A 25,379-nucleotide genomic window follows, 5' to 3' on the forward strand; every position below is an offset into this window, starting at 1 on the left:
TTAAGGAAAAAATTAACTGCAACTCAAACCACAGGTACTGTGCACTTAATTTTAAAGAAAATTCCAGACTTTAAACTTTGCTATGGGAATAGATATGCTAGAGCTGAGAGAATGAAGTACAACCTTGGAGAACACATGAAATAAATTTCTAGTGTTTTCCTTTTTACTCAGTTCCTCTCCACTATTATGACTGGAGTCTTATTTGGCTGCATGACTCCCTATACAAACCTCTTATTTTCAGAAAAAAAAGGTCGGAATTTCTGAGTAAAAGGGATTCAAAAAATATTAGCAGAATTTCTTTTTAACACATTACTTATTATGAAAAATGGATTTTGAATTTAAATGTCAACACAGAATTGGCTTTAAATGACACTACTGAAACCTAAAAGAAAAAAGAAACAGTTATTCATGTCATAAATTAAAGCATAGATTTTGTTTCCCTCACTTAATGAATGGATATGACCACTATTCTAAATATAGAAATTACTAGGTCCAGTTTTTATGGTGTTTTTTTCTTTCGCCCTTCATCAGTATTTTCCTAAATGTTTCTGAATTATTCAGTGTAATAAGGTAAGACGCCCCACTGATAATATGGTTGGAAATCAGGACTTTAATCAGCCATTAATATTGTAAGACAGATTTAAAGGGCTTTTGAAATTGAAGTCAAAACAATAATAGGTTTAAATGATTAAAAGGGATTAAGAAAGCCAAGAAAGTTCAAAGCCTGTTAATCACCAGACTGTGAAAAACTATGATCATTTAATAGGGTCAGCCCTATCACTCTGGACTTAAGCATATAGAAGTGGCATTGTCAAAGGCCTTAACTACAAACTTCCTTAACTACAAACTAGGGAGCTAAAAATTTAAGACAGCTAAACACTTGCTGTATAGAGATATAGGTATTTTAAAAATTATGACTGAAAAACATTTTTATGACTACAAGTACCTTTTTAAAAGCTGTACACACTGTACATTTTTTTTTAATTTGTACTCTGAATTCTAGACTCATTACACAGTAGAAATACATTTTGTTGACCTTTAGTAACTTTATCAAGGGGTAAAATATTAATTCAATTTGTGCAGAACTATAGCTATTCTCCTTACAGACTGAACTCTTAACATACTGCATTACTATTAGCCTTGAATATTTAAGCCACTTCTTTAGTTTTCATAGCTCTTTTTGCATTGTTCCTGTTCTGAAATGAACATCTAACATTTACATACCTATTTTCTTCAACCAGAAATAAACACTCACTTGCAATTCAATTAATTTTGATTATAAACACAAACCAGTTTCCACAATCATGTCTTACAGTTTTACTTGCATAAAACTTACTGAAAAACACCAACTAAAGTAACATGTACATAATTTAAACGGAAGGGTTCCTTTTCCTAGTTACACACAATTATTTGCTATTATCACTTTAAAATTTATTGTTCGGACCAATTTGTACAAGATCGACAACTGAACCTGTCACCACTAGCACTGAAAATCCCCAAATACTTCCCCTGCCCCATGAGGAACCCTTATCTCTGAATTAGATATATGTGTGTGTGTGTGTGTGTATTTATATATATACACACGCACATATATATATCTAATTCAGAGAAGGCACAGTAGTTTGGTTGTTCATGCAACCCTCAAATTGATATATTTCTTCTAAATATTGATGATTTCTTCTAAATAAAGACTCCCTGTTTGCCACATATGAATAGCACTGCCAGCTAGTCAATTTACACTTGAAAACACACTCTTCATTGCCTTCTTAGAGAAGGCAGCCTTATAAAAAGCCACTGGCATGAACTTCAATAGGCTCTACACCTACAATAAAATACAGGTTAATAATCTGGATACACTAACAAACACAGGAACATTACACTGCAAACATAAAACCATGCTGGGCTCCACTAACACAAAGTCCATTTCATAACTGAATTACAACTCTGTCCCCATACTAGATCTGTTCTATCTCTGAAAAGAACAAATGAAAACAGAATCTCTAAAATACAATTATTTTAGTGTCTCTAGTACAAAGAAATAAATGCCACATCAATAAAAATCAATTAAGACAGAGCAAAAGACATTTATTTGTCAGTGAAGACCTCACAAACCACAACGTCAGCTCAGAATATTACCTTCAGGCAACAAAATCCTCCAAAAGGTACTGGAAGTTCTGAGACTGTATTAAATCTTGACTGATATTAAATATTTAACTGTCTTCAAAATGCTAAGAATTGACCTTGTAGTCATTCATAGGGAGACACAGAAAAAGACTGGTGTATTTATATTTCATATAATCCACATTGTTCCCTTTTAGAAATTATAAGGAAACTAACAACAAGTCTTAGATATCGGTTAAAACCTCTCTTATTTCTTAAAAAATATAATTTAAAATGTATTCCATTTTCCTGTTAGACAACCTTACCAATGTACTTCTGCTTGTGACAGGCTAGGCTGAAGTACTAATTTCATATTATTACTGCAACCTAAAAGAGTCTCAGTGCTGCCTGAAAGCTACATCTCTCTCATCATCTGTCTCTGCACCCAAGAGCTTAGTACAGGACAGTCCAGCTTACAGAAACTTAAATAGGTAATTGTCAGAGAATTCACATATCTTAATTTTCTTCTCTACAAATTATTTTCAACACTGTTTAGAGCAAACAGAAAGCTACAGACAAATGTTACAGGTACTGTGAAATTTCAGCCATGCTCAAAGAACTTATCCAAGCCAATAAAGTCACCAACTTTCTAAAAAAAGTACCATGTGGAAAATGGCAGAGAAGGCTTTTTTACTGCACTGAAAATTTTTATTTTATCCTGAAAAATGAATGAGCAATACCAAGATGGAGATTTAGGGAAGTATTCTTGAGAGATTAAGTCCTTGCTCTGATACCACTGGGCATACCGAGAACTGCAATTACTCTTTCTGGGAAGAACTGTTCCTCCTTTCTGCCTCAAGACATGGCCACTGCTCAGTATCTATTAATTCTTACCCACAGTGGTACCTACAGCATCAAGTACAGACATGCAAAGATCTGGCAGAGGAAAGAGACTGACTGAGGTATTTGGACAGTTCCTGTCACTTTAGGCCTAGGTGAGTGTTTTGTCTCAGGACTGGTTGTAGAATTGCATACAGAACTTGACACATCCTGACAATTCTGATTAGAACTTTGGCTGTTGTTTAACACTGCTGCAAATAACATCACAAGCACATTTCAAACCAGCTTCAATAAAACACACCAGAAGATAATCTGGCAAAAATGGGAGTTATTGCAATCATATTTGGGGAAAGGACTTTGATCCCTTGTCCACACAGTAACTATACAAAATAAATTGTCAGGAGACATGTGATATTTTGGAACACCTTGTCTCTTTTGCTGAGAAATATTAATGGCAGAAATCCGAAGATTTGTATTTATAACTGTAGTTCTCATCTTGACACAGCCCAGATAAGGTATGCTAGACTGAAACCACGTAGGACACCAGGCTTAGATAAATGTTCACAGGTGAGACTGCATACAGCCTTTACTTGGAGTGGTCTGGAAGTGAATTTGTGTATAATTTAATTTCTAAGGTAGGAAATTGACTATGCATCCAGACTACAGTGGCAGCCTAATGTTACAGTAATCTTTATTGGGAAATTTCTGTTATTTAGAAAGAGTAAAACCCAGCCTCAAGACTGAAGAAATAAATAACTTCAATAATACAAGAACTGAAAAAACGTTCCTGGTAATGTTTGTATTTCTGTGGCTTCATGCTACTATTCACTTGTTACAGTTTGTCATGTTAGACAGTCATATACTCCCCTTCACACTTTGTCCCATGCACCTCAGATTCTTACACTGAAAATTAATCACTTTTGCTGTCACAAAACAAGGGAAGAAAAAAAAGGAAAAAAAATATTACTGGAACAATCTGCTAAAACAATCGCCAAAACTTCTTTAGCCATTGCTCCCTAGTATTCATGTGCCATATATCCACAGATTTCAAGTAAAATTAAAAACTGAAAATAATTTGTACATTAACACATTGAAGAGAGGAATCAAGGGTTTGTAAAATGAAAATAATCTGTCCCCAGCTCTGCATTTAACCTGAATTTACAAGGGAACTGCAGGCTTCATAACATACTGAAGTCTACAACACAACCAGTAACTTGGAATATTGATGACTCTGTCCTGACAAAAATAACATAAAACAACTCTCAAATAGCTAGCTTACCCTACTCCAGCTCTTGGCTAAGGGAAAACAAGAACACCAGTAATTAAGGGGAAGATGGGCTGCCTCCACCCTTTCCCTGTGGCTACAGCAGAGACCACAAGGCCAACAGTTCCTTTTTTTTCCTCCAAAAGGAACAGGACAAGAAGAAGCAAAGCACAGAGCAGGCCTGGGCAGGGCTCTTCAGTGCCATAAGCACCTCATACCTTAAGTTACAGTTACCTGTAACACTGATGTGGTATCTGCACTTTGTTCAGTAATAGCTTGATGTAATAGCAAGTTACTAAAAAGAAACGTTAACAGTATTTAATTTCAAAATGAAGGACAAGTCACTCTTCATGTAATGTGAAGAAAAACTGTAGAGATTGCATATTGCCTGACCTGAACGAAGCACAACTAATCAAGTAGTAATGAACATTATAATTTACTTTGATATCTAATTTTTTGAAACTGAAGTTTTTAGAAAGATGAAGGTATTCCAACCACCTCAAAAATGTTATCACTAAAAAGCCATCTTTTCTAAAAGATGGCAGATCAATTTCATCTAGAGTAAAAAAACCTGAGACTATGTCAAATAATTGCTAATTTTTGACTGGGCTTTTTTATTCAAGTCACAAGTGATCAACCAGTTTCACTTTATTACTGTAGCAGGAAAAAACCCTCTAATCTGTACTATTCTATTGAAAATTTTGGGTTGGACAAGCAGGATGGGAATGGAAAACAACATTAAAATCACAGAAACCTGTAATTAAAAAGAATACCTGAAACCATACCCAGAACATGAATCACAATTTTTGTTTACTGTATCCTAAATAAAAATCTATCTTGTAATCATGCAATCTGGAAACTCTAAATATGCAAGGTTCTTCAGTACAAACAGCAAGTAACACTTTCAAAGAGAAAGTTTTACCACTGAGATTAAGATGGATTCTAGTTCTCTACTGAAGAGACCCAGCTTTTTCCATCAAAGATATCTTCAGCAAGGGTCTTTTATTACCTAATTAAAATCACAGACAATTAATAGATCTCTTCCACTTAAAGCTCCTTTTTTGCATTAAAGAGGCAAATGGAACCCATTATTTCATCATTTGCCTTGCAAGTCACAATGTTTTGTTAAACAAATTTTCACTTGTAAGCGAAGGCAAAATACAGGTAAGTTCTGTGTATGTGTGTATCTGTCATGTCCTTAAGGTTATTCTAAAGAATACAATTAGTCCATTAAAGAGACATGTTCTACATGCATTAAATCTGTAAGTCTTCTGATGAATGGGAAAAATAAAACAGTAATTCATGATTTACAGTTTATTACTAAACAAGTATATAAGAAATTGAAAACATACAATAAAGAGAAGAGTGGAATATTTCCCATTCGTGAACATCATACATTCTATTTTACAGGTAAATACATAATTACAAGTTCCTCTATAAACACTGCTCAAGCTATATACCTTGAAAACATCAGCTCTCCATGCAACACTGTCACTCCATAGTAGATTTTTCAAACAGCCTTTTCTAAATGGAGCATAACTAAAATCTTTCACACATTTAAACTACACATTTAACTAAATGCACTAGGAGAAAGCATTAGGGCTGTAGAAAGCTTTAATTATGTTGTCAGGAATATTACCAAATTTATAGACATACTAGTATGAAGAGGACCTTCTTAGGACAGCTATCATCATCTTAAGTTTTTGCAAGCAAACTGAGTTTTTATCATTTATCAGCAGTCAGATGATGCAATTGGGCTCAACAGTTTCAACAATATTCTATGTTTACACCTTGTGACTAATTAAATGGACTTCTAGAGATACGACTAAAACCACAAGGTAATAATACAGCACTCAGCTGTTCAGCTTCTCTGCCAGATAACCCAATGCAACAAATACTTTCAGGATTAATCTTTCCCAAGAATTATTGAAACAATGGAATATCATACACCAAATTATCTTCTGCAGGGGGTGGGAAAATACAGAGGCAAATTTTCAGGGAGAGGTTTTAAAGTTTTTACCATGTACTTTACATACCTTCATCACTGTATAGACAGTACACACTAAATCCAAAACACACAGCACTGCAACACCCACTAGAAGGAGAATTAACCCTGTCTCAGCCAAAACCAGGACAACAGGCAACACAATTCCCAGCTCAAAGCAATACAAAAACCCATTAACCTCTCCCCAGGGCTGATGAAGCACAGAATCTAAGTTAACAGAATGAAAGTGAAAAGTCTGAAGGGGGTAGGGGGGGTCCCCACTTAAATCTAGTAGCAAAGCCCATGTTTGCATCCTGTGCATTATTGGATACTGCAGCTTCCAAGTACAGAATGGAAGCTGCAGTATTTATCTTTCTCATTTTTCAAGGTCACTCCAGCAGGTGTTTTTGGGGAAAGGTTTGTTTTGCATTGAAGCCAACTTTGGTGAACAGAAAATCACCTCTTATCGTCTAAAAGCTATTTAGACCCTTGGCCACTTCATGAGAGTTAACTGAATGAATGGTCTTTTGATTTTTTTCTTTGCTATGGGAAGTTACAATGGCTTCTGTTAGACAGGACAAAGGTAACAAACTGTAAATGTTGAGAATAACACAAGCCACAGTTTATATAGACCAATCTAAATTTAACACAAGTAAGGACAAGTTTTTCGTCATTGTCAACTGAAGCTGCTTCACAAAATTTTCTTAATTTATTTTATTATTTCTTAATTTATAATCCAAATTTCCACAAGACTAGAAAAAGGATCAAATATGTACATCTTCACTTCCATCACGGCAAACATTAAAATAGCTTCACACAAGAATGTTTCATTTACCAAATGTTAATGCTGTTCTATTACGGAAGTTTGTGCTTAACTGATCCATCACCTTTTGCCAGTACTTTGCAGTGAGGAAAGGTAAAGGATGCTCATGCATCTTGGGATCTCCGGGAATGACCCAGCCACTTTCAGTGCTACATTAAGTTGGCTGTACACAGCAGGAGATCCATATCCATACTTGTGAAATTATGGATCACAATGATAGCACTTCTTCCTTCCCTGAGATATTCTCTTTTCATATAGCAATCGTTACTACCACTCCAAAGGCCCCATTCATTCTTCCTTTTCTGTTTCTTCAAACCTGTTCTTTCCAGTGAAGATGAAAAATAATACAAACCCATTACTTGATTTAAAGATACTTTGTATTTACACCAGAAAAGGCAGGAAAGAGAACTAAGGAACAGATGGTAGAGGGCATGACAGTTATAAAAATTCCAGTCCTTGCTGAGCATCCTAAATGAACCTGTACAAAGACTGTCACAGACCTTAATTTAAAAGGAAAAAAAGACCTAAAGAGAAAAATACTTGTCTGCTTGGATAACCAATGAGCAACCATACCGAAATTTATAATCCTGGACCACAATGGTGACAAAATAGTCAGTCTGCAGGTTTTAACTATAATGGAATTTGGCAGCCCGAGTAGTAAACATACCTCAACTTATGAGATCATGGCTCTGGTCAAGAGCCCAGAAATTAGAGTGAAATACAGCAATATGAGTCTTGAAACTTCCTGTGATAAATAAAACATATATCCTATTTTTCCCCTGTATATCCACTCCTTTTTAAGAACATAGGCTGAAAGATATTTCCATGCTTATACAGGTGCAGGCAATTACAGATATTTTCCTTGCCTTCCCTCTGATCAGTCAGGAAACATCCGAGGTTTCACATATTGAGAAGTTTCAGGACTGGCACAATAGTCCTGTCAATGTCTATTTGTCAGCACTGATTCTCTTCTCCTTCTGAGCTCCTGCAGCCAGACACAGCAAGAGAAGATTTATCCATACCATGAACACACATTTCTCAACCCCTGAAGAGCACCTGAGGTGACAAGTAATGCCCAGATCTCTACAACCTAAAAATGAACTACAACTAGATAAGCTAAATTCAGTGTCAAAAACTGAGTATTTGCAAAACAGAGTGTTCTAGGGAAAGCAATGAAACACATGCCATGTCCTAACTTTGAACAGCAGGACACTGGAGTATTTACAGGAGTCAGCAGTACTGAGTTTGGTGTCTTAAAATGTCATTGGCATGTTAATCAGAATTTTTTTCCCATTTTAGCAGAGTTTAATATATGTAGAGTAGATTAAGTTATTTTTAAATATCTTTCAGAGTTAGAAGGTAAAAGAATCATTCCTGTTAAATGTCATGGGTAGAAGGGAGTACACAAAAAGCTTTAATGAATACCTGCTAGCAAAGTTATTTTCACAGATTAGCATAGCTATAGTTAGCAATTCACCCACAACGCATTAATTCTTCTTCTATTCCTTTCCCTCTCAGCCCTAAGAAGCTGCTCTTTCAGTCAGTATCTGTATCTTGATAAATTAAACAAAAATACTCTTAGGTAATGGAGTTGATGCAAACTAAAAAGAGTCCAAAAAACCAAAACAAAACCACATTTCTGATATTTCTTTCATGCAGATACTAAAAACAACCAAAGACATATGGTGGACTATATTTATTTCAAGACTTCTTTCCAGCTCTGTAAACAGAAATGAAAGTGGTTTGTGGTATTACCAGTTTTCAACAGTGCCATCAACATTGCTAACACTTTTCCAGATTTTCTCCCTGAGAGGCAAGAAATGGGACCCAGAAATCACAACAGAGGCTAAAGCTTCTCTGGCCCAGGTAATGCCAGACTGCTGATATGGTCTGAAAAGCCCAGATGGGAATGGTGAACTTTTGTTGTGATATAAATTAAAATTGACTCTCCTAGGAAAGGCTTAATGCCCTCCAAAACTTGTCAAGAGAGTAAAAGACTTCGGAGATCAGATTAAACCAAAATCTACCTTGAAAGCAAAGAGTCAGGGTTGTGCTAACCCAGCCCTCCAACACTGCTCATTTCCTCAAACCAATATTACATGGCAGCAAACTGTTTAGAATCTGCAAGGAGTAGAACTGCATTATATGTTTATTTTCAGGTTTATTTCTAACATGGATTGTAGGCCAAGTAAATATTTTTAAAAGACCACTTTCTATACTTCCTTACGCTGTTTCAATTCACACTTTCTTAACAGAAGTTACAAAAATAAGCTGTTTACAGGACTCATTTTAATACTCTTATTTCATTTACAATATATATTGATTAAACTTGCAAGTTTAATCAAGTCCTTTATTCTGAACAAAGGTATTTATTCTTACAACTGACTGTACAAGAGGTGGATAAAACAACAGCAATACTGTAAACGTTAAATGTATAAAATTCTTATGGGTATTTACCTAAACTTTTTTTATTTTCCTAAGCTACCTTCTCAAGTCAGAGCCCTGCTGGCCTGACAACCCCATTAAACATTCCCACCCAGTAGAAGAGGTGAGAAACAGACTCAAGGTTGCCAAGATACCAAAAGCTGACACTACATGGCTAGAGATGGGTGCATGCCTTGCTTGACAAGAAAAAAGAGAAACTACAATGATCAACAATTTCTCTTTCAAATGCTTCACAGTCCTGAAATGTTTATGCTCTTGCACCTCCCTGCAGCATTTGAATAGATAACTTTATTCTAGCAGTTGTCTACCACTCCATTTTCCATTTTATGTCCCTTCACAAGCTGAGGAGACGTGGGATCTGATCCCCACTTCAGGAAGTGTTGCAAAAGGTAGTTGTACCCGGAGCAGAAACACTTGTTGGTTTGTTAAATGGACTTTTCTGCATACCCTGACAAACAGGGAGAGGGATATCAAATCAGGTGCAGGAGAAGGTAAACAAGCTCCTCAGTTTTGAGGTTATTACCAGAGCTATCACATTATCAGCAGGCTCCTGTGAAACTGCTGGGGGAAGACTGCTTATGGCTTTCAATAATGCAATACCCCACAAACACATTTCAGCAGTAAAGAAACACTCACAGAGCATATGCTGCTCCAGGAGATAATTTATTTTGTCTGACAGGACTCAAATTTGAGTACATAAGACTTCTAATTTTTAAATTAAATTAAATTCTGCAGAGCACATCACATCCAGTGAAAAGCACAATGCACTCCTGAAGGATTTCAGTGCTGCAGTAGAGATCCCATCATCTCTTTTATGTCAGCAGTTTGTAAGGATTAGTTGGGGAGTACTGTTGGGTTGGGAGAAGAGCTTTCAGCTTATTTCAGTGGAAACGTGAGGCAGAGAATTACACCAGATTAACTCACTTTTTTGAATGCTCAAGACATAGACCTGATTTCTTAAGTTCCAGGTGTTTGAATTTGGCACAATCCATTACATTCTTGTATTTTGTTTCCAGCTTACAACAGAGAGGCTTTCACTTAAACCTTAAGATAAAATTTGAGTGATGAAATATTGATGACAAATTATTGCTATTAAAAGCTGCAGAACAAAATATTTGCGCCTGATAATACATATTCAAAAATAAAAACTCTGCACCTGTTCTTTATTTGGTTATGTGCAATTTAGTTTTGATGCAATTTTCCCATTAACAAAATAAAGAACTATCAGAGAAAAAATTCATTAACACTTCAAAAATTAAAGAAAAAATTGCAAGCACTCTGAAAAGGATCAAATCAACTTACAAAGCAGAGAAAAAGTGGAGAAAAAGCAATAAAAAATTGAGCTCAAGCAGAAAGATTTAAAAGAGCAACTGTATTTTACACCTCTGGAAAAGACAGATCTCTAAGCTGATTCAAGAATGAGTAGGCTTAATGCCAATTAAGCAATCCAGTAATATGGTTTTATGGATGGTAGCATAACAAGAAGGCTTAAGAAAGATAACAGACAACCTGATATGAAGCAGTTCTGTTCCTGACTGATAAACTGGAATATTTTTTAAAGGTATATTTGCACAGCTTTTCTTAGTGTGTTACAGAAATGGCCTATTTACCCCACAGACATCACTGAAGAAGAGTACAGTAATAGTAAATCAAAAGTAGCACACAAAGATTCATATAAGAGCTACCTAAATCTTACTGAAATTGATGACTCCTTCCAGTTAAAGACTAACAAAGACAGCATGAGGACACCAGAATAAATTGATGAAAAAACATATGAAAATACTGAAGGTTTTTATAGATATCATCACCACAGTTTCATGGAGCAAGAACAATCAAATGACAGATACTGGCTACTTCCAGCACAAGGCCAGAATCCCAGAGATCAGCCTAAACACAGCATTATACAGGGAGGTAGCCCACCATTTATTTACAGGCATAATTCTGGAAACAAAACTGACATTAAAAAAAAAAAGCCTTACTTGTCAAGGAAGTCCTTGTCCACAACTGCACAGATATCAAGCAGAGGATTTCCCATTCCAAACAGGACATTTTCACTGTAAGAGAATAAATTATTTCAAGTTAGCTTTGCACTGGTTTATTGTTTCTAGTAAAGACATTTTTTTATTAGGGAGAAAAACAAAAGAATACACATTTTGCCCAGCACAGTAAACACCTAGTGACCTGGCATATACACAGAATCAAATTTGAGTGAAGTACCATCCTACAGTGATATTTGATCAATACATGAACTGCAATAATAAACACATTATTCTGTTAAACAGTCACTCAGATAAAGAATGTAAGCTGCATGCCATGTTCTGGAGTTTTAAAGGATGACATTCAATTTGTAATACCAAATTTTAGACAGGGGAAGCATCACACCAGAGTAATAAGAATTTCATTGAACCTACTCAGTTGTTGGGTACCAACAAATAATTAATAATTTAAGTCTGTTCTACTAAACTGAAACAAAGAGACTACGTATTCTGTATTGTCAGCCATTTTAAACAGTGCAGCTGTATTTTGGTAGGTTGGATGTACTTTTAAAGCAATTTGACTTTCATTACCATTACTTCTTTCACATAGAAAAAAAATATATCAAAAATACTGTAAACAGTATTCTTGAGACAGATAGCTTTAACCTCCTTTTTTAGATTAATCCAGAAACCATGTGTTACATTTTCCTGAATAGCATGTACTGGGGTGATAATGCAGTAATACCAAAGGATTAGATATGTGGCCAAGTGTCAAGTAGGAGTGAACGCAGCTGTTCTCTCAAACTACATCCAAAACCATCACATTCCTTGCCCAACTAAGACCTACTGTCTCCAACCAACAAGGCACAGCCATGCTCCAGCTACCAAAGGTAGCTTCAGTATGACCACCTATATGGGGTTTGTGTGGCCATGTTTTGGTAGCCAGGGGCCTACAGGGGTGGCTTCTGTGAGAAGCCACCAGAAGCTTCCAGCAGAGCCAATCCCTGGTAGCTCCAAGATGGGCATGCCACAGGCAAAGGTGGGACTAATTAGAGATAATCATTATACCTCAGTGACAACAGATTTCAGAAGAAGGGTGAAAAAAACTTACTGAGTCGATGTAATGAGGCCAGAGAAGAGCAGGGTGAGAACAGGTGAGCGAACAGCTCTGCATACACCATGGTCAGCAGAGGAGAGGCAGGAGCTGCTCCTGGCACCTGAGCTGAGGTTTCCCTGCAGCCCTTGGCGCAGATTGTGGTGCAGCAGAATGTCCCCCTGCAGCCCATGGAGGTCCATGGGGATGCAGAGATCCCCCTGCAGCCCTTGCAGGAGACCCAGGCTAGAAAAGGTGGATGCCTGAGAGGAGGCTGGGACCTCACTGGAGACCTGTGCTGGAACAGCCACCTGGCAGGGACCTGCAAACCCATGGAGAGAGGAGCCCGCGCTGGAGCAGGTTTCCTGGTAGGACTTGTGACCCTGTAAAGGAGCCATGCTGGAGCAGCCTGTCCATGAAGGACTGCACTCAGGGGAACGGTGACCCACGTTGCACTATGGAAAATACAATTAATAACCTTGATACTGAGACAAAGCAAACCATGCTTTAAGTATCCTAGTTTTTGTAGCTTTAAGGACAATCTTTTAGTGCGCACTTAAACGTAAATAAATTGTGGAAGATGCTGCTTGAAATGTGTGCTAGATGCTGCTTGTGTGCTTGTGGAAGATGGAGCCAAAAATCCAGCTTGCTCCTAACTGGAATAGTTAACATCTGCTTAGTAAAAACCTGTAAGACTGGCTAAATACTTTTGTCAGTGTGACAAATAGCACAATGTTCAAAATAGCATAACCATAATTACACCTGGCTAGAAGACATGAAGAGTGAGAGACAGATGACAGCTCGGAAGATGTAAGGGTAAAGGGGATTGCAGTTGAAGTCACAAGACAGAACATTCTCTCTGTTGTAAAACCTAAGTATTGCATAAATAGTACTGTAGGACAATGAATGAAGTCTGAACTTTTCAAGTGTTGAATGCAGATTTGTCCCAAACTATATGTTCCTGTACTTAATGTTTACCTGATTTTCACATGCTGTGAAATTCTACACATCAATAGATTTATAACTACACTTAAGAAAAAAAAAAAAACATATCATGGATAACTTCTGTGTAAGACAAGAGCCAGGACTTTAATGGTCAGTTTGCCAAAAAACAGCAGCTGTACTTACAAAAAAAAAAATCTGAAATACAGCTGACATGCTGAGGTCACCGCCCATGAAGAAGTTACACATTCAATGTAAAAGCAAAATAGAAGTTACCAAACATTCAATGAGCTGTGGACTACAGAACCTGCAGGTCAGTGTGCTCAAAGCAGCACAAGAGCTACTTTGTGCAGAAGCTCTATGAAGCCAATAACGTGTACAAACTTCTCACATGTCAGCAGCAGCAGGAACCAGAACTTTTCAGTACTATTAATCCAGGCAGCTCTTTACATCACATCTAAGTCCTGCTCATTCCCAAGCCTTCCTTACCCACAATATTTTATAATCACCCCCATTCAAGTATTCCAGAGGCTGTATGTTGAGTGCCATTTGGAATCAAGTTTGAAAAGTAAGCATCTACGTGTGTATATACATACAGACACACAAAGAGTATACATATATATAGCAACAAGATATATGCCTTTTAAACTCCAAACTAAAAACAGGATGTTCATACAAATCTGAAAGTTGTTTAGACAAAAACATACCATCTATCTAACAGGCAAAACTACAGAACAGCAACAACAAAAACCTTTGATGTACATCACATTTACATTCCTAACTATTGACAAGCAGCAATAATCTTTATGAGTTTGGCTTTTAACTTAGGACTACATGAAGTGCGAGTTGCAATTACAAATTCAAACAATGTAACTCATTAAGTACAAATAAATCTTCACCTGTTAATTAGGTATTTTGTTCAGACATTACTAATATGACTGATTTTACACAAATGGCCACCTTTTCACACCTTACTCTTATCAGAAGTGGCAGAAGTAATAAAATGAAACCAGACTGGATAAAAACAAAACAACAAACACAAACAAATAAAAAAGAACCCACAAATCAGTGCTGAGCTACCCATGAACCTTTTTTAAGAAGTCAACAAAATTAACTGCAACTGAATGATCTGGAACGCTGTCCAATCTCATGCTCTCCTGCTGCAGGCATTTTTAAAAATATGGTCCTGATTCAAGTTGGCTGCTGAGCAATAGCAGCACTATATCCAACTATCACACAATACTGTTATCATCTCAGGCTGCTGTGCACTTCCGTGGAAGAGCAACATCAAAATATCAGTGAAAGCTTATTATTAGTTACTGGCACAGAGACAGAGGAATATTTTGGGCCTTTGGATACTGGCAACTCAGAAAGCTTTAAACATGACTGAGACATTTGGACGTGCAATTGCATGGCAGCACGCTGTGTGCCTAGTTGTCCTTTTACAAATTTAAAATCTAAAAAGTCTTGTAAAATCTAAAATATTAGTATTTCTAAAGGGTTTCACTATGCCCTTTAAAGTAGGGCAAAGCAAGGCATGTTTTAAGCCTGTTCTCAGCATATCCATTTCAGTTTAAAACACCATATAAGACAAGATTTGAACTTACCGAAAGTTACTTATATTTGTAGTTAAAGCAAAACAGCAATAGCACCAGATTTATAGCACTTGACTAGCTATAAGCTCTCAACTAAGAGCATCCTTCTCTCATCCCACATGCCCATGTAACATTATTGCAAGTAGGATGATACTTACAACAGTAATTAACACAGAAGTACCTTAGAACTATTATTCCATCCTTCCAGAGTTCAGACAATTTTCTTGCATCACTGGTCAGCAAATCACTTTAGCATATAGACCTTAAACATACAAGGTGGCCTGCAGGACTGCTCACATGCTTTCCTGACGTGGGTAAGCAAAGACAATATTTGGCTAAGCAGTTACATATTTACATACTGACTTAGAGGAACATCTTCAGTGAAGATTTAATTTATTATGAAACTTTCGTAGTCTTCTAAAGTGACACACACTCACAGGCTCCAACTTTGAAAACAAGTCTAAAAGCTTTGGCCTTATGTAAGCAAGGCTGCCGCAAAAAAAACAGTTCCACCACTACCCAGCTCCTCAGACAGCTGTGCTAACTTCATGAGCCCCAACAGTGAAATACTATTGCAATTTCAAAATTTCCGTCTCGGTCAGAAACAGTGTAAATGAAACCTGATACACAGAGTTTGGAGGGTGGAAAGAGGAGATGGGAGAATTGCCTTGAATTATCAAATTGAACGTGGAGTCTGTAATATTTGGCATTTCTTTAGAAGCCAAAGATCTGATCAAAGGTTACCGACTTACCTCACAATACAATCCCATCTCAAGGTAAAGTGTTTGGGGGAGAAAAACTATTCACAGTACCTCCTGTCACTGAACGTTAAGTTACTGGTTTTTCATTCTCCGGGATTTGCTGACAGGCTGATATCACCGCAGTTCCAACAGCCTGCCAAGAGCCTAGCCTGCTATTAATCCCCTGCTTCTCGTTATTGGGGATTCTTTTAAAACCTAGCTCCAGTCACGGCAAGCTACAGCGAGGGTTTAAGGCTCCAGCGCGGCTGCCGGGGCCCCTCGACACGCATCCTCCCACGCCCACGGGCGGCACCCCGCGGCGGGCGGCGGCCGCCCGCGCCCAGGCGCTACCTGTGACAGCGGCACCGCCGCCGAGCGACGCCGCACGCAGCCCCCGGCCGCCGCCCCGCGGATCACCTGCGGGCCCGGCCGGCAGCGGCGCAGCTCGGGGCTCTCGCTGCGATGCCGCTGGGCACCGGCATCGCCCAGCGCCGCCGCGAGTCCCGGCCGGGCGCACCCACCTGCCCGCGAGAAGCCGACGCGGCGCCCCGGGAGCGCTGCCCCCACCGGGCTCAGGGGCCGGCAGGACACCGGCACAGCTCTCCCTCCTTCCCCGCCCCAGGGGAGCGGGCGTGCAGCCACCAAACCAACTCGCGACGGTCAGAGAGGGATGGGACGAAGCAGCGCTGCCCCGCATCCTGATTACACAGCGGAGAGAAAAGCCCGGCTGCGGCGGAGCATCGCACCGGGCGCCTCCGCCCCGCCAGTAGGAGCGCATCAGCGCCCGCCGCCCCTTCCCCCGGGACGCGGGGCTGTGCTGCGGGCGCTGCCTGGGTGCTCGACATTACCTGAGAGCGGCCATGGCTCCGCGCCCGGCCGGCCGCCCGCGGCAGAGTCCCCCGCCAGCGGCAGCGGCACCGTCGCCTCTCCGCCCGGCGCCCGCGCCTCAGCCGCGACTGAGCGCTCGGCCGGCCCGGCGCGCGCCCCGCCCCGCCCGCTCGCGCGTCCCGCCATTGGCCGGGCGGCGGGCGGGGGCGGGCCCGGGCCCTGCGCGGCGCGAGGAGCCGCGGGGCGCTGCCGGCGGGCCCCGCGCCCCGGTTCGGCAGCGCCCGGTACCGAGCGGTGCCGCCCGCCCGGCACCCCCGGGCTCCTCGACCGCCATCTTTGGTACGGGCGGAGAGCGCGCGCCTCCCACCTAGCTCCTGCCGCTGCCGTCCCCTCCGCGAGCCCCGGCGGCGAGTGTGGCAGACAGTGACAATTGGCCGAGGGAGAAAAAAGTTGAGTGGCGGTAGCCGAGCAGAGGTGCGGGGCTCCAGCCGCACCGCCCACAGCAAAGATGGCCAGCGGAGCCCCTGGCAGCGCTGCCCCTCGGGTGTCACGGGGCCGTGGGAACCGAGGGAACCCCCGCCCCGGCTCTGTGCTGGCCGCGGGCTGCCGCCCTCCCCGACACACGATCGCTACGCCCTCGACACGAACGCGTTTTCATTGATTTCATTTAGCTGTGCGTTGTGTCAGACGCGGAGCCGCCCCGAGTGACCTCCCGCCGAGCCCGCCTTCCTCCGCAGGCGGCGGCCGCCGGGCGCGGGGCCGGGCTGCCGAGCCCCGGGGCACATCGCCTCAGCCCGGCTGCGCCCGGCAGCCACCTGTGAACACAGCGCTCCGGGTGCCCAGGACACCACTGGAAACACGGGAGGAAAAGGGCAGCCCGTCATTGCTTCTCCACTTTTCTTATTCGCCTGACACTGGCAGAGCTGCCGTATCAGAAAGGGAAAGTCTCGCTACAGCCAGGTTTCTATCGTCACTCCTCGTCTAGCTGTCAAAATTACTGCCACATTGTGCAGATTTGGCACTTACTTTGTTAACTTACTAGCACCAGAAACACTGGTTCATGAAACTGAAGCCAATAGGTTGTTTTTGCCAAAAATGAATTCCACATTGTTAAGTACTGCTGTGTCACCTCTAACTAAATATTTAAACTTCACAACTTCATAATCCTGTGGTTACTAGTCTGAAGTTTCCCTTCCTTTCCATCCACAAAATGGGAATATTGTACTCAGAAAAATTAAAGTCAAACTTTCCATCTATTTCTGATTTTGGGGTCTCTCAGAGGAGATGATGCCAAAATGCGACACACTGATGAAGGTCAAGGACCTGCATTGTCACATGAAAACAACAGAAACGTTTATGTTCATTACCTCATGTAGGACAAATCTCTTAGGTCCTCTAAATCAGGCACTCAAAAACAACCACTTACCGAATTAGTCACAAAATTCTTATTATTGAAGTGTCAGGGGTCCTGAAAAAGTCAAATAAGAGTAGGAAACACATCCATCCTCTTACTGTTATTGCAACACAATGTGTAAGAGGTCCTCAATCCTGAGGGAGGATTTTGAACTCTACTGAAATGCAAATACATAGATACATAATGGTTGCATCCTCCGATTCACATTGAACAATGTATTATGTCCAGTTTAGCAGTTTCAGTCCTTAATAGCAAAACTTCTGTTTTATAACCTAGAAGGTGGGGGAGGAACATCCCATCACCAGCAAATATAGTAATAACTACATAACTTGTTATTGTATGTAACTATAGAATGCAGCTGTCTTCTTGGTTCTATCACTGTATTCAAAATATTAAAAACATTTTTTAAAATCAACTTGTAGACTCCCTCATAAATAATTGCTTGATTTTAACAAGCACATAAAGATATGTAAAGAAAAATACATATAATACTTCAACATTAATTATATTTAGAGTAATTTGCAGCATACAGCTCCATATTACAAATAGTAAGCTATAGACTAAGAAGCCAAATGAGGTACCATCAAATGTTTCTAAATTTTACCACTTGAGCATGTATTCTCTAAAAAATATTAACATCTTTTAGTGGAATAGCACATATAACACCTCAACAGCAGCTTATAGCACTTTATAAGCCTCCAGCTATTCTCCATGCCCAATCACCTTGCCTGTGCTATCACATACTCACAGGTTCTACTGCTACTGACATCTCTAGACACCACCTACCCCTACTTATCACTGGGGTTTTAGTCATTTGCCATGGAACTGCTAGACATCCAGACCTAACACTAGCCTAAGTGGAGAAAAAGCAACCAGAGTATCCCTGGCAAAATGGTCAGTTATGACTTATGGTCATTCAGAGATTAACTTAATGCTTGTGCCCCAATTTCAACTTGCAGTCCCACCATGTAATGTGCTGGGCAGCCAATCTAAGTTTGCTCAGCCTTCCTGACCCTCCAAATTCCCTCTGCCTGCATGGGGCAGCTGCCCTTGCCTTCACAGGTGATTTGGCCTCAGAAATCCCTGAGAGAAATATGCAATTTACAGCTTTTGTATCTAAAAATATATAATGTCTGACGCAATCTAGCACAATTTTTTGACTGCTGTTGTTACTATACAAGAGAGAAATCTTCATGACCACGTAAGTTTCTCTACATATAATAAACAACTTCCTCGGGTGATTTCACTAAAATGTTTCATTTCAAGCACACTATGAATTCAAAATGAACTCCACCCCTACCTGATAAAATAACAGGCGGGTATATGAGAACATTTAAAATTGTACTTTATTGAATTAATCCATGAAACTCTACACACTATATATTTGTAACCTGTGTATCCAAGAGATAGGCAATCTACGCCTTAGCTTTGGACTAATGTGTTATGTTTTACACCACAAACATTTGGTATAAATCTTACCGTTTTCAACATAGAAACAAAAAGTTCTCTATTAACTCCCATATTTTCACTCAATTTCTTCTAAGTACAAAAGGTTGATCTTAGATAAGCTGCCTGTTTGCAAGACAGAAGGGTGATCTTTTATGTAATAGCCCCAGTAGACATTATAAAATGGGACTAGTGAGCAGCAAGTCCACAAATTCTCTTTCAATAACAGCATTTTGCAGAGCTTGCAGATATATTCTATTGTAACAGTTGTTTTGGAAACTTTTTTAGAGAGAATTTAATGTCTTGCAACATAAGATACATTTATAGCTCGTATAGGATCTGCTTGCAAAGTATTAAAAATCTTTTATTATTTAATAATTCTGTTAAATCATCCCATTTCTTTCCATGTAGCTTCACAGAGTGTTCGTCTGTAGAAGCAAAGTCTATAAATCTGCTAACTCTTCAGCATATTGCAGACATCCATACTTTCTTCTATTTTATTCTAATCAAACAGCACAGCCCTTGAAACAGTTACAACTGCTTTGTACCACTGAATGTACAAGAAAGAAAACCACACAACAATCTCTCACTGTAAATGAAATCCCAAGGTACCATAAAGCCAGCAAGTAGCTTTATCTTACCATATCCTTCAAGTTCAGAACAGCTTTGACTGTGGTCAAATAATCATTATGGAAATTATTACAGTTCAAAATGGAAAAAATCCCCTTCCCTTCCCTGAAATCTAAGTAATACCCAAAGACGTCTCTCCTTCACACAAAATGCATTGATATTGTATAAATAATAATATTTTGTACTACTATTATACATTATATGAATAATACATTTTAAGAATCAATTTATGTAAATAAAAAATGAACATCCTTGAAAAAAACATTGTGTTCACATTTTATCTGAAAATTCAATTTACTTTTCTCAAGAAGATAAGGTTTTCCAATACACTGCCAGCAAATAGTAATTAATGACCTTTAGATAGCAACCCATTCCCTGCTTCTGAAACTGGTTTTGTGAAATATTTGTGTACCATGCCTGTGTAACTAACTACTAACATTCAATATCACAACCTTGTATCACAAGCCAGAATTTTGCTTCCAAGATTTCCACATGAAATATACCTTAGCAACAGCAGAGTAAGCCAAGGTCTTGTGCTACAGAATTTCACATTGCTACGCTAATACCATAGGCAGCTAATTCTGCATTCTTTTAAGTCTTTCTTGGGCATCTTCCTTGTCTGTTCATAAACAATATTAGTAGATCCAGCGAGGTGGGTAATCCTACACAGACTGATCCTTTAGTTGAAAAAGAAGGAACTCAAATTTCAGGAAAACACAATTTCAAGACTCAAGATGAAAGAGACCTGTTTACAGTGGCTCTTCTCTCCCAGGTAATCCAGCTTGCAAGCAGCCTCAGGGACAGGACTAGTCCCAGTGACTTAAGGGAGTAAGGACTCATCCCAGCAAGGCAGAGCTGCATCCTTCTGCAGGGTTATTGGCCAAGGCTGTTAGTCTAAACCACTGCTGTGGGTGTGGCTCTGCTGGCCAGGTGGGCTGCAGCTAACATCAGTAAGGAAAGAGCCTGTGGTCCAAAGAGCCTTCCCACAACCTCCTGTTTCCTCAGCTTACACACTCCCTACAATAAAGCAAGGAATTACTTCAACTAAAAGGATGAAACGCCACAGCAATCTTTCTCCAAAACACAAACACAAAACATGTTGTCATGTGGAAACATGACTCGTGCTGTGCAAAATCCCAGAGGATTACATCAAAGGCCAGGTGAAGACACTTGTCAAGGGTAATTTGAGAGTTACACATCTGAACAATGGAAACCAGTGCCTGCACTGTAACAGCACAGGAGTTTCCATGCTGCAAGTCATTCCGGTTTTGGATGTATTTCTGTCAACACAGCTTGGAAGGGAAGGTAACTGCTGTTGCATCCTAAATAAAACAAAATTAGCAACGTCTGTGGCTAGTGTCCTCAAGAGTATTTGTCTGATTTCTAAAGAAGACTAAATATTCATCTGAAGAAAAAGTCTATTGCTCTAATTCTGGGAACAAACACAGAAAAGTGCTTGAGTTTCAGCTCCTTCTTTGACCTGAGGACATTATGTGTACCAACACGGAAAACACTACCTGTGTTTGCAGATATAAGAAATAGAAAAGTAAGAAAACTATAAGCCATGAAGACAAAAACTGAAATGAATACAAATGGGGAGTAAGGTGAAATTAAAAAACAAAAAGAAACGCCCCCCCCCCAAAAAAAATACAAACCCAAACCAAGAGATAAAAGAGAGAAAAACGTTATTTACTAAATTCTAACTGAAAGCTTAGCCACAGCTAACTTAAAATATTCAAAATCTTCTTTCATTTATAAAGAGCTGATGAAAGAATAAGCTAAATTAAAAGCCAGCTTATTAAGGAAATTTAAAATGTGTGAAATTAGCAATATTTTTTACAGCCACTAGTACCAAGCTTTCTAAAATCTAGTGGAACAGTAATGACAAAAGACTGCTTTTGATAACAATTATGCACAGAGTATTTGATAATTTATTCTTAAAATGAAGAGATCTCTAATAGTAGCAGAAGAGGAGGAATACTGTACTTTTTACTTTTAGCATGAACTATTTGCCAAACTCAGTGCTTACATTGCCTACTAGATAAACTGATTTGTTCAAACAACTAGCCACGTCATGACTATTCAATCAATACAGCAGCTGCAGAACAGCCAGAAGGTCATAATGCAGCACAGGGGACTTGACAAGTTTGTGTGCAGAAGGAAAAGATGAACATGCATATTTCTATACAGACACATACATTTAAGCTCAAACATTTCTACAGAAAACGTCCAAATTCTTTCATATCTGTACCAGACTGTTAAGAGAATCTGCCTGTGGTTTTCACAGACTTCCCTAACAAAACCACATATAAAAGAACACAAATCCTTAGTAATTTTCCTCTAAAGTAACACCTCATGATGTTTCTAGTAAGTTGGTGCTACCACTCCATGACAAGCCATTTGCAGTTTTGCAAGCCCATTTTCTGTTCAAACAGTGCAGTTCACAGAGCACAGATGCAGTCAGAAGCCCAAAACAAGGCAGCACACATTAATGGCCTTGCCTAAAGCCCATTGGTTTGTAGTGGGGATTTGCAGGAGTCAATAAAGACAATGCAAAACCTGCCGCCCAGCAGATGAATGTCAGCACAACACATTGTTGAGCTGGGAATGCCAGTTTGGGTCTCGGGCTTTGTATGCTGCTCACTGGGTGGCAAAAGCCAGCCATCCTATACTGCTTTCAAACAAGTGTAGCTTCCTGAACCCAGTCAGCTTTGCCTACCTCATGAGGGAGCGATATTTGCTTTCCTTTGCCTGAAAAGATCAAAGGGGTCTAAAAATGTAACCATGAAACCTCTATGAAGCCACTTTGAGAGAAAAAATTATGAAAAAAAAAAAGAGAAAAAACAGGGAAAGGAAACCTTTGCTATTGTTGATGAGGTATGGCTTGTATTGCATTGCAGAATTAATTTTTTTATACTAAAATAGTTTTCATGGTAGTCATGGGAAAGGTTGAGGTTGATATCATATGGGAGGATAAATACGGTACAACCAGCCTTGTTGAATCCATTAGACATGGTTTTCTGAAGAGACTGGAGAGCCCCAGATCTACATATTGAGAACAAGCAATCATTCTCTATAATCCCCTCAAATTCTTGGTATAACAAGTACGATGCTATTGACCTCCGAAATTATTAAGTGATTTTTCACTTCTTTTCTAATCTATAGAGGAACCGTTTCCAAACATATCTAGCAGTGCTTTGCATTACAACTGAATCTCGTTACAAATACAGCCAAGTCATGGAACCTCGACCAGTCTGGTACCTTCTCTAGTTGCTTTTACGTCCCACAACAGCACTCAGCCAAACATGTTCTTGCCACTACATTCATATGAGTGCTGAAGTCTGCTAAATCTAGTCCAACCACCAACTGCTTCATGAGTTCAACCTGTGGCAAACAGCACACATTAGCTTTATTTGATCACCAGTTAATTATGGCATTTCTCCTCTTATGAAACAGAACTGGAGCCTATTTATACTTTGGCTTGAAATAACTTGCAACAGAATTAACATATGCAAGTTCTAACAACATTCTTCCTGTTTTATCTATCATACCTTACAGAAGTAGTATTTGCAGTTTAGTCAGTCATTACCAGACATGGTATGTCACCATTGCCTTTCATTCCACTGCAAACAACCTTTAAATTTTTAACTCGGTACACCAATAATATTCTCAGATTTGAAATTTTTCTCATATTTCATCTTAAAATGCTTTTTCCTCTAATAAACTTTATAAACAAACATTGCAGCTTCCAGTTTCTTCCCTCATCTTGCTTTAAGGAGACATGGAGATAACTGTTGCTTTTTTACTATAACCTTACCTTGCTGCATGCCATTTATTTGCTTTCAGAGCTCAGTTACATCTTTCCTCTTCTATTATCTGCAACTGAGCTTGTCAACCATTACTAAACTTGAAAAGTCACTTAGCTGCCAAAGAAGCAAGTACCCTGACTTTGACAAATTTAATAGGATTAGCTCTTTTAATAAGGACATCAGTACCAAAAAAATTGTTCTCATCTCAGGACTAAAGTACATCCCCTTTATGCTATATTTGAGTGAGTTATTGGTTATCAGTTATCGCCAAGATAATTTTGGACCTTTCAAGGCTTATGTCATTAATTCTCTTCACACACTGAACACTTGGAAGGAAGTCAGCTATCTTCCAATTATATTAATATCTGAATAATCCTGAGAAAACAAACTTGAAACTGTACCAAAAAAAAAAAAAAAAACCACCAAAACTGCTCTACAGCTCTCAGTACTCAAAGTTCTCATTTTGACTGTGCATCCTCCATTGAGAAACCTTACATTTTTCTGCTATGACATTTAAAAATAAATTACTTATGTCTGTGCAGGCCATCATTCAAATGGGATTCAGCCAGTGCTATTGTACTGTGATCACAGAAATGAGGAAGTATAGCAAATCGCACAGATTATTTCAATATGAAGATATTTTAAATTATACGGTATGTCTTGAAGAAAATGTAACTGTTAACTCGGATTTTCAGTTTCCTATCTAACAGGGACAGAGACACCCTCGCGAGAGTATTAATCGGGGTATTTTATATTCAAAGGGGAGGCAGACGCAGTGACAATCCCAGCTGTGCTCTAGTACGGGGCCATCGTTGCGAGCAGCGTTCCGTTTTACCGCAACCCATCCAGACTCTCAGCAGCCCATTCGCACCGACCGACCCGACCCCAGGGCACAGCGCGACCCCCGCGCCGCCCACCCGCCCCTGCCTCGGCTGCGGGGAGCCCAGTGCGGCGGCGCCCCCGGGCACCCGCCGGGCCCGGGCAGCGGCACCGCAGCCGCCGGGGCAGCGCGGCGGGACGGCCCCGCCGCCGCCTGCACGTGCGCCCGGTGCCGCGGAGGGGCCGCCCGCGCCCCCGCGCGCAGCCCGGCGCGGCGGGACCCTGCCGCGGAGTGCGACCGCTCCGCGGAGGCGGCACGTGTCTCGCCCTCCGCCGGGAGTAGCACCAGCGACCTCCGGCACCCGCAGGGATTGCTGGCGAAGCAGAGCCCGTCCCGGCGCCCGTTACCTCAGCTGCTTCTGCTCCAGCTTCAGCTTCTTGGCTTGCGGCTCCCCCGCTGCCATCTTCGCGCTGGGCGGCGTGCGGCGCGCTCCGCTCCCCTCGGCCCGCCCGCCGGCCCCGGCCCGCCCCGCCGACCGCGCCGGCACCGCCACCGGGGGGCGGGGGCGCCGGGACGAACGTACGGCCGCGCCGGGCGCCTGACGGGGCGGGGAGCGGAGCCGGACCGCCC

General features: G+C 40.4%; 1 protein-coding gene across 3 annotated transcripts in view; it reads right to left on the reverse strand.

Annotated features, from left to right (window-relative positions):
- The window catches only part of ADK (adenosine kinase), a 265,886-nt gene extending 240,599 nt beyond the window's left edge, over positions 1–25,287 (reverse strand). The window contains exons 1-2 of one of the 3 annotated variants that reach the window (XM_021549097.2): positions 25,157–25,287; positions 11,436–11,510 (exon numbers count right to left, since the gene is read on the reverse strand). In XM_021549097.2, the coding sequence (XP_021404772.1) occupies positions 11,436–11,510; positions 25,157–25,212 (131 nt within the window). In that variant the 5' untranslated portion in view covers positions 25,213–25,287. Of the gene's footprint in view, positions 1–11,435; positions 11,511–16,650; positions 16,768–20,865; positions 20,999–25,156 lie in introns of those variants that run through there. The other 2 variants (XM_021549088.2, XM_021549106.2) reach the window with 2 other exon arrangements.
- Between the last annotated feature and the right edge of the window lie 92 nt (positions 25,288–25,379).

This window comes from Lonchura striata, chromosome 7 (assembly GCF_046129695.1).
Source record: "Lonchura striata isolate bLonStr1 chromosome 7, bLonStr1.mat, whole genome shotgun sequence".
Lineage (NCBI taxonomy): Eukaryota > Metazoa > Chordata > Aves > Passeriformes > Estrildidae > Lonchura > Lonchura striata.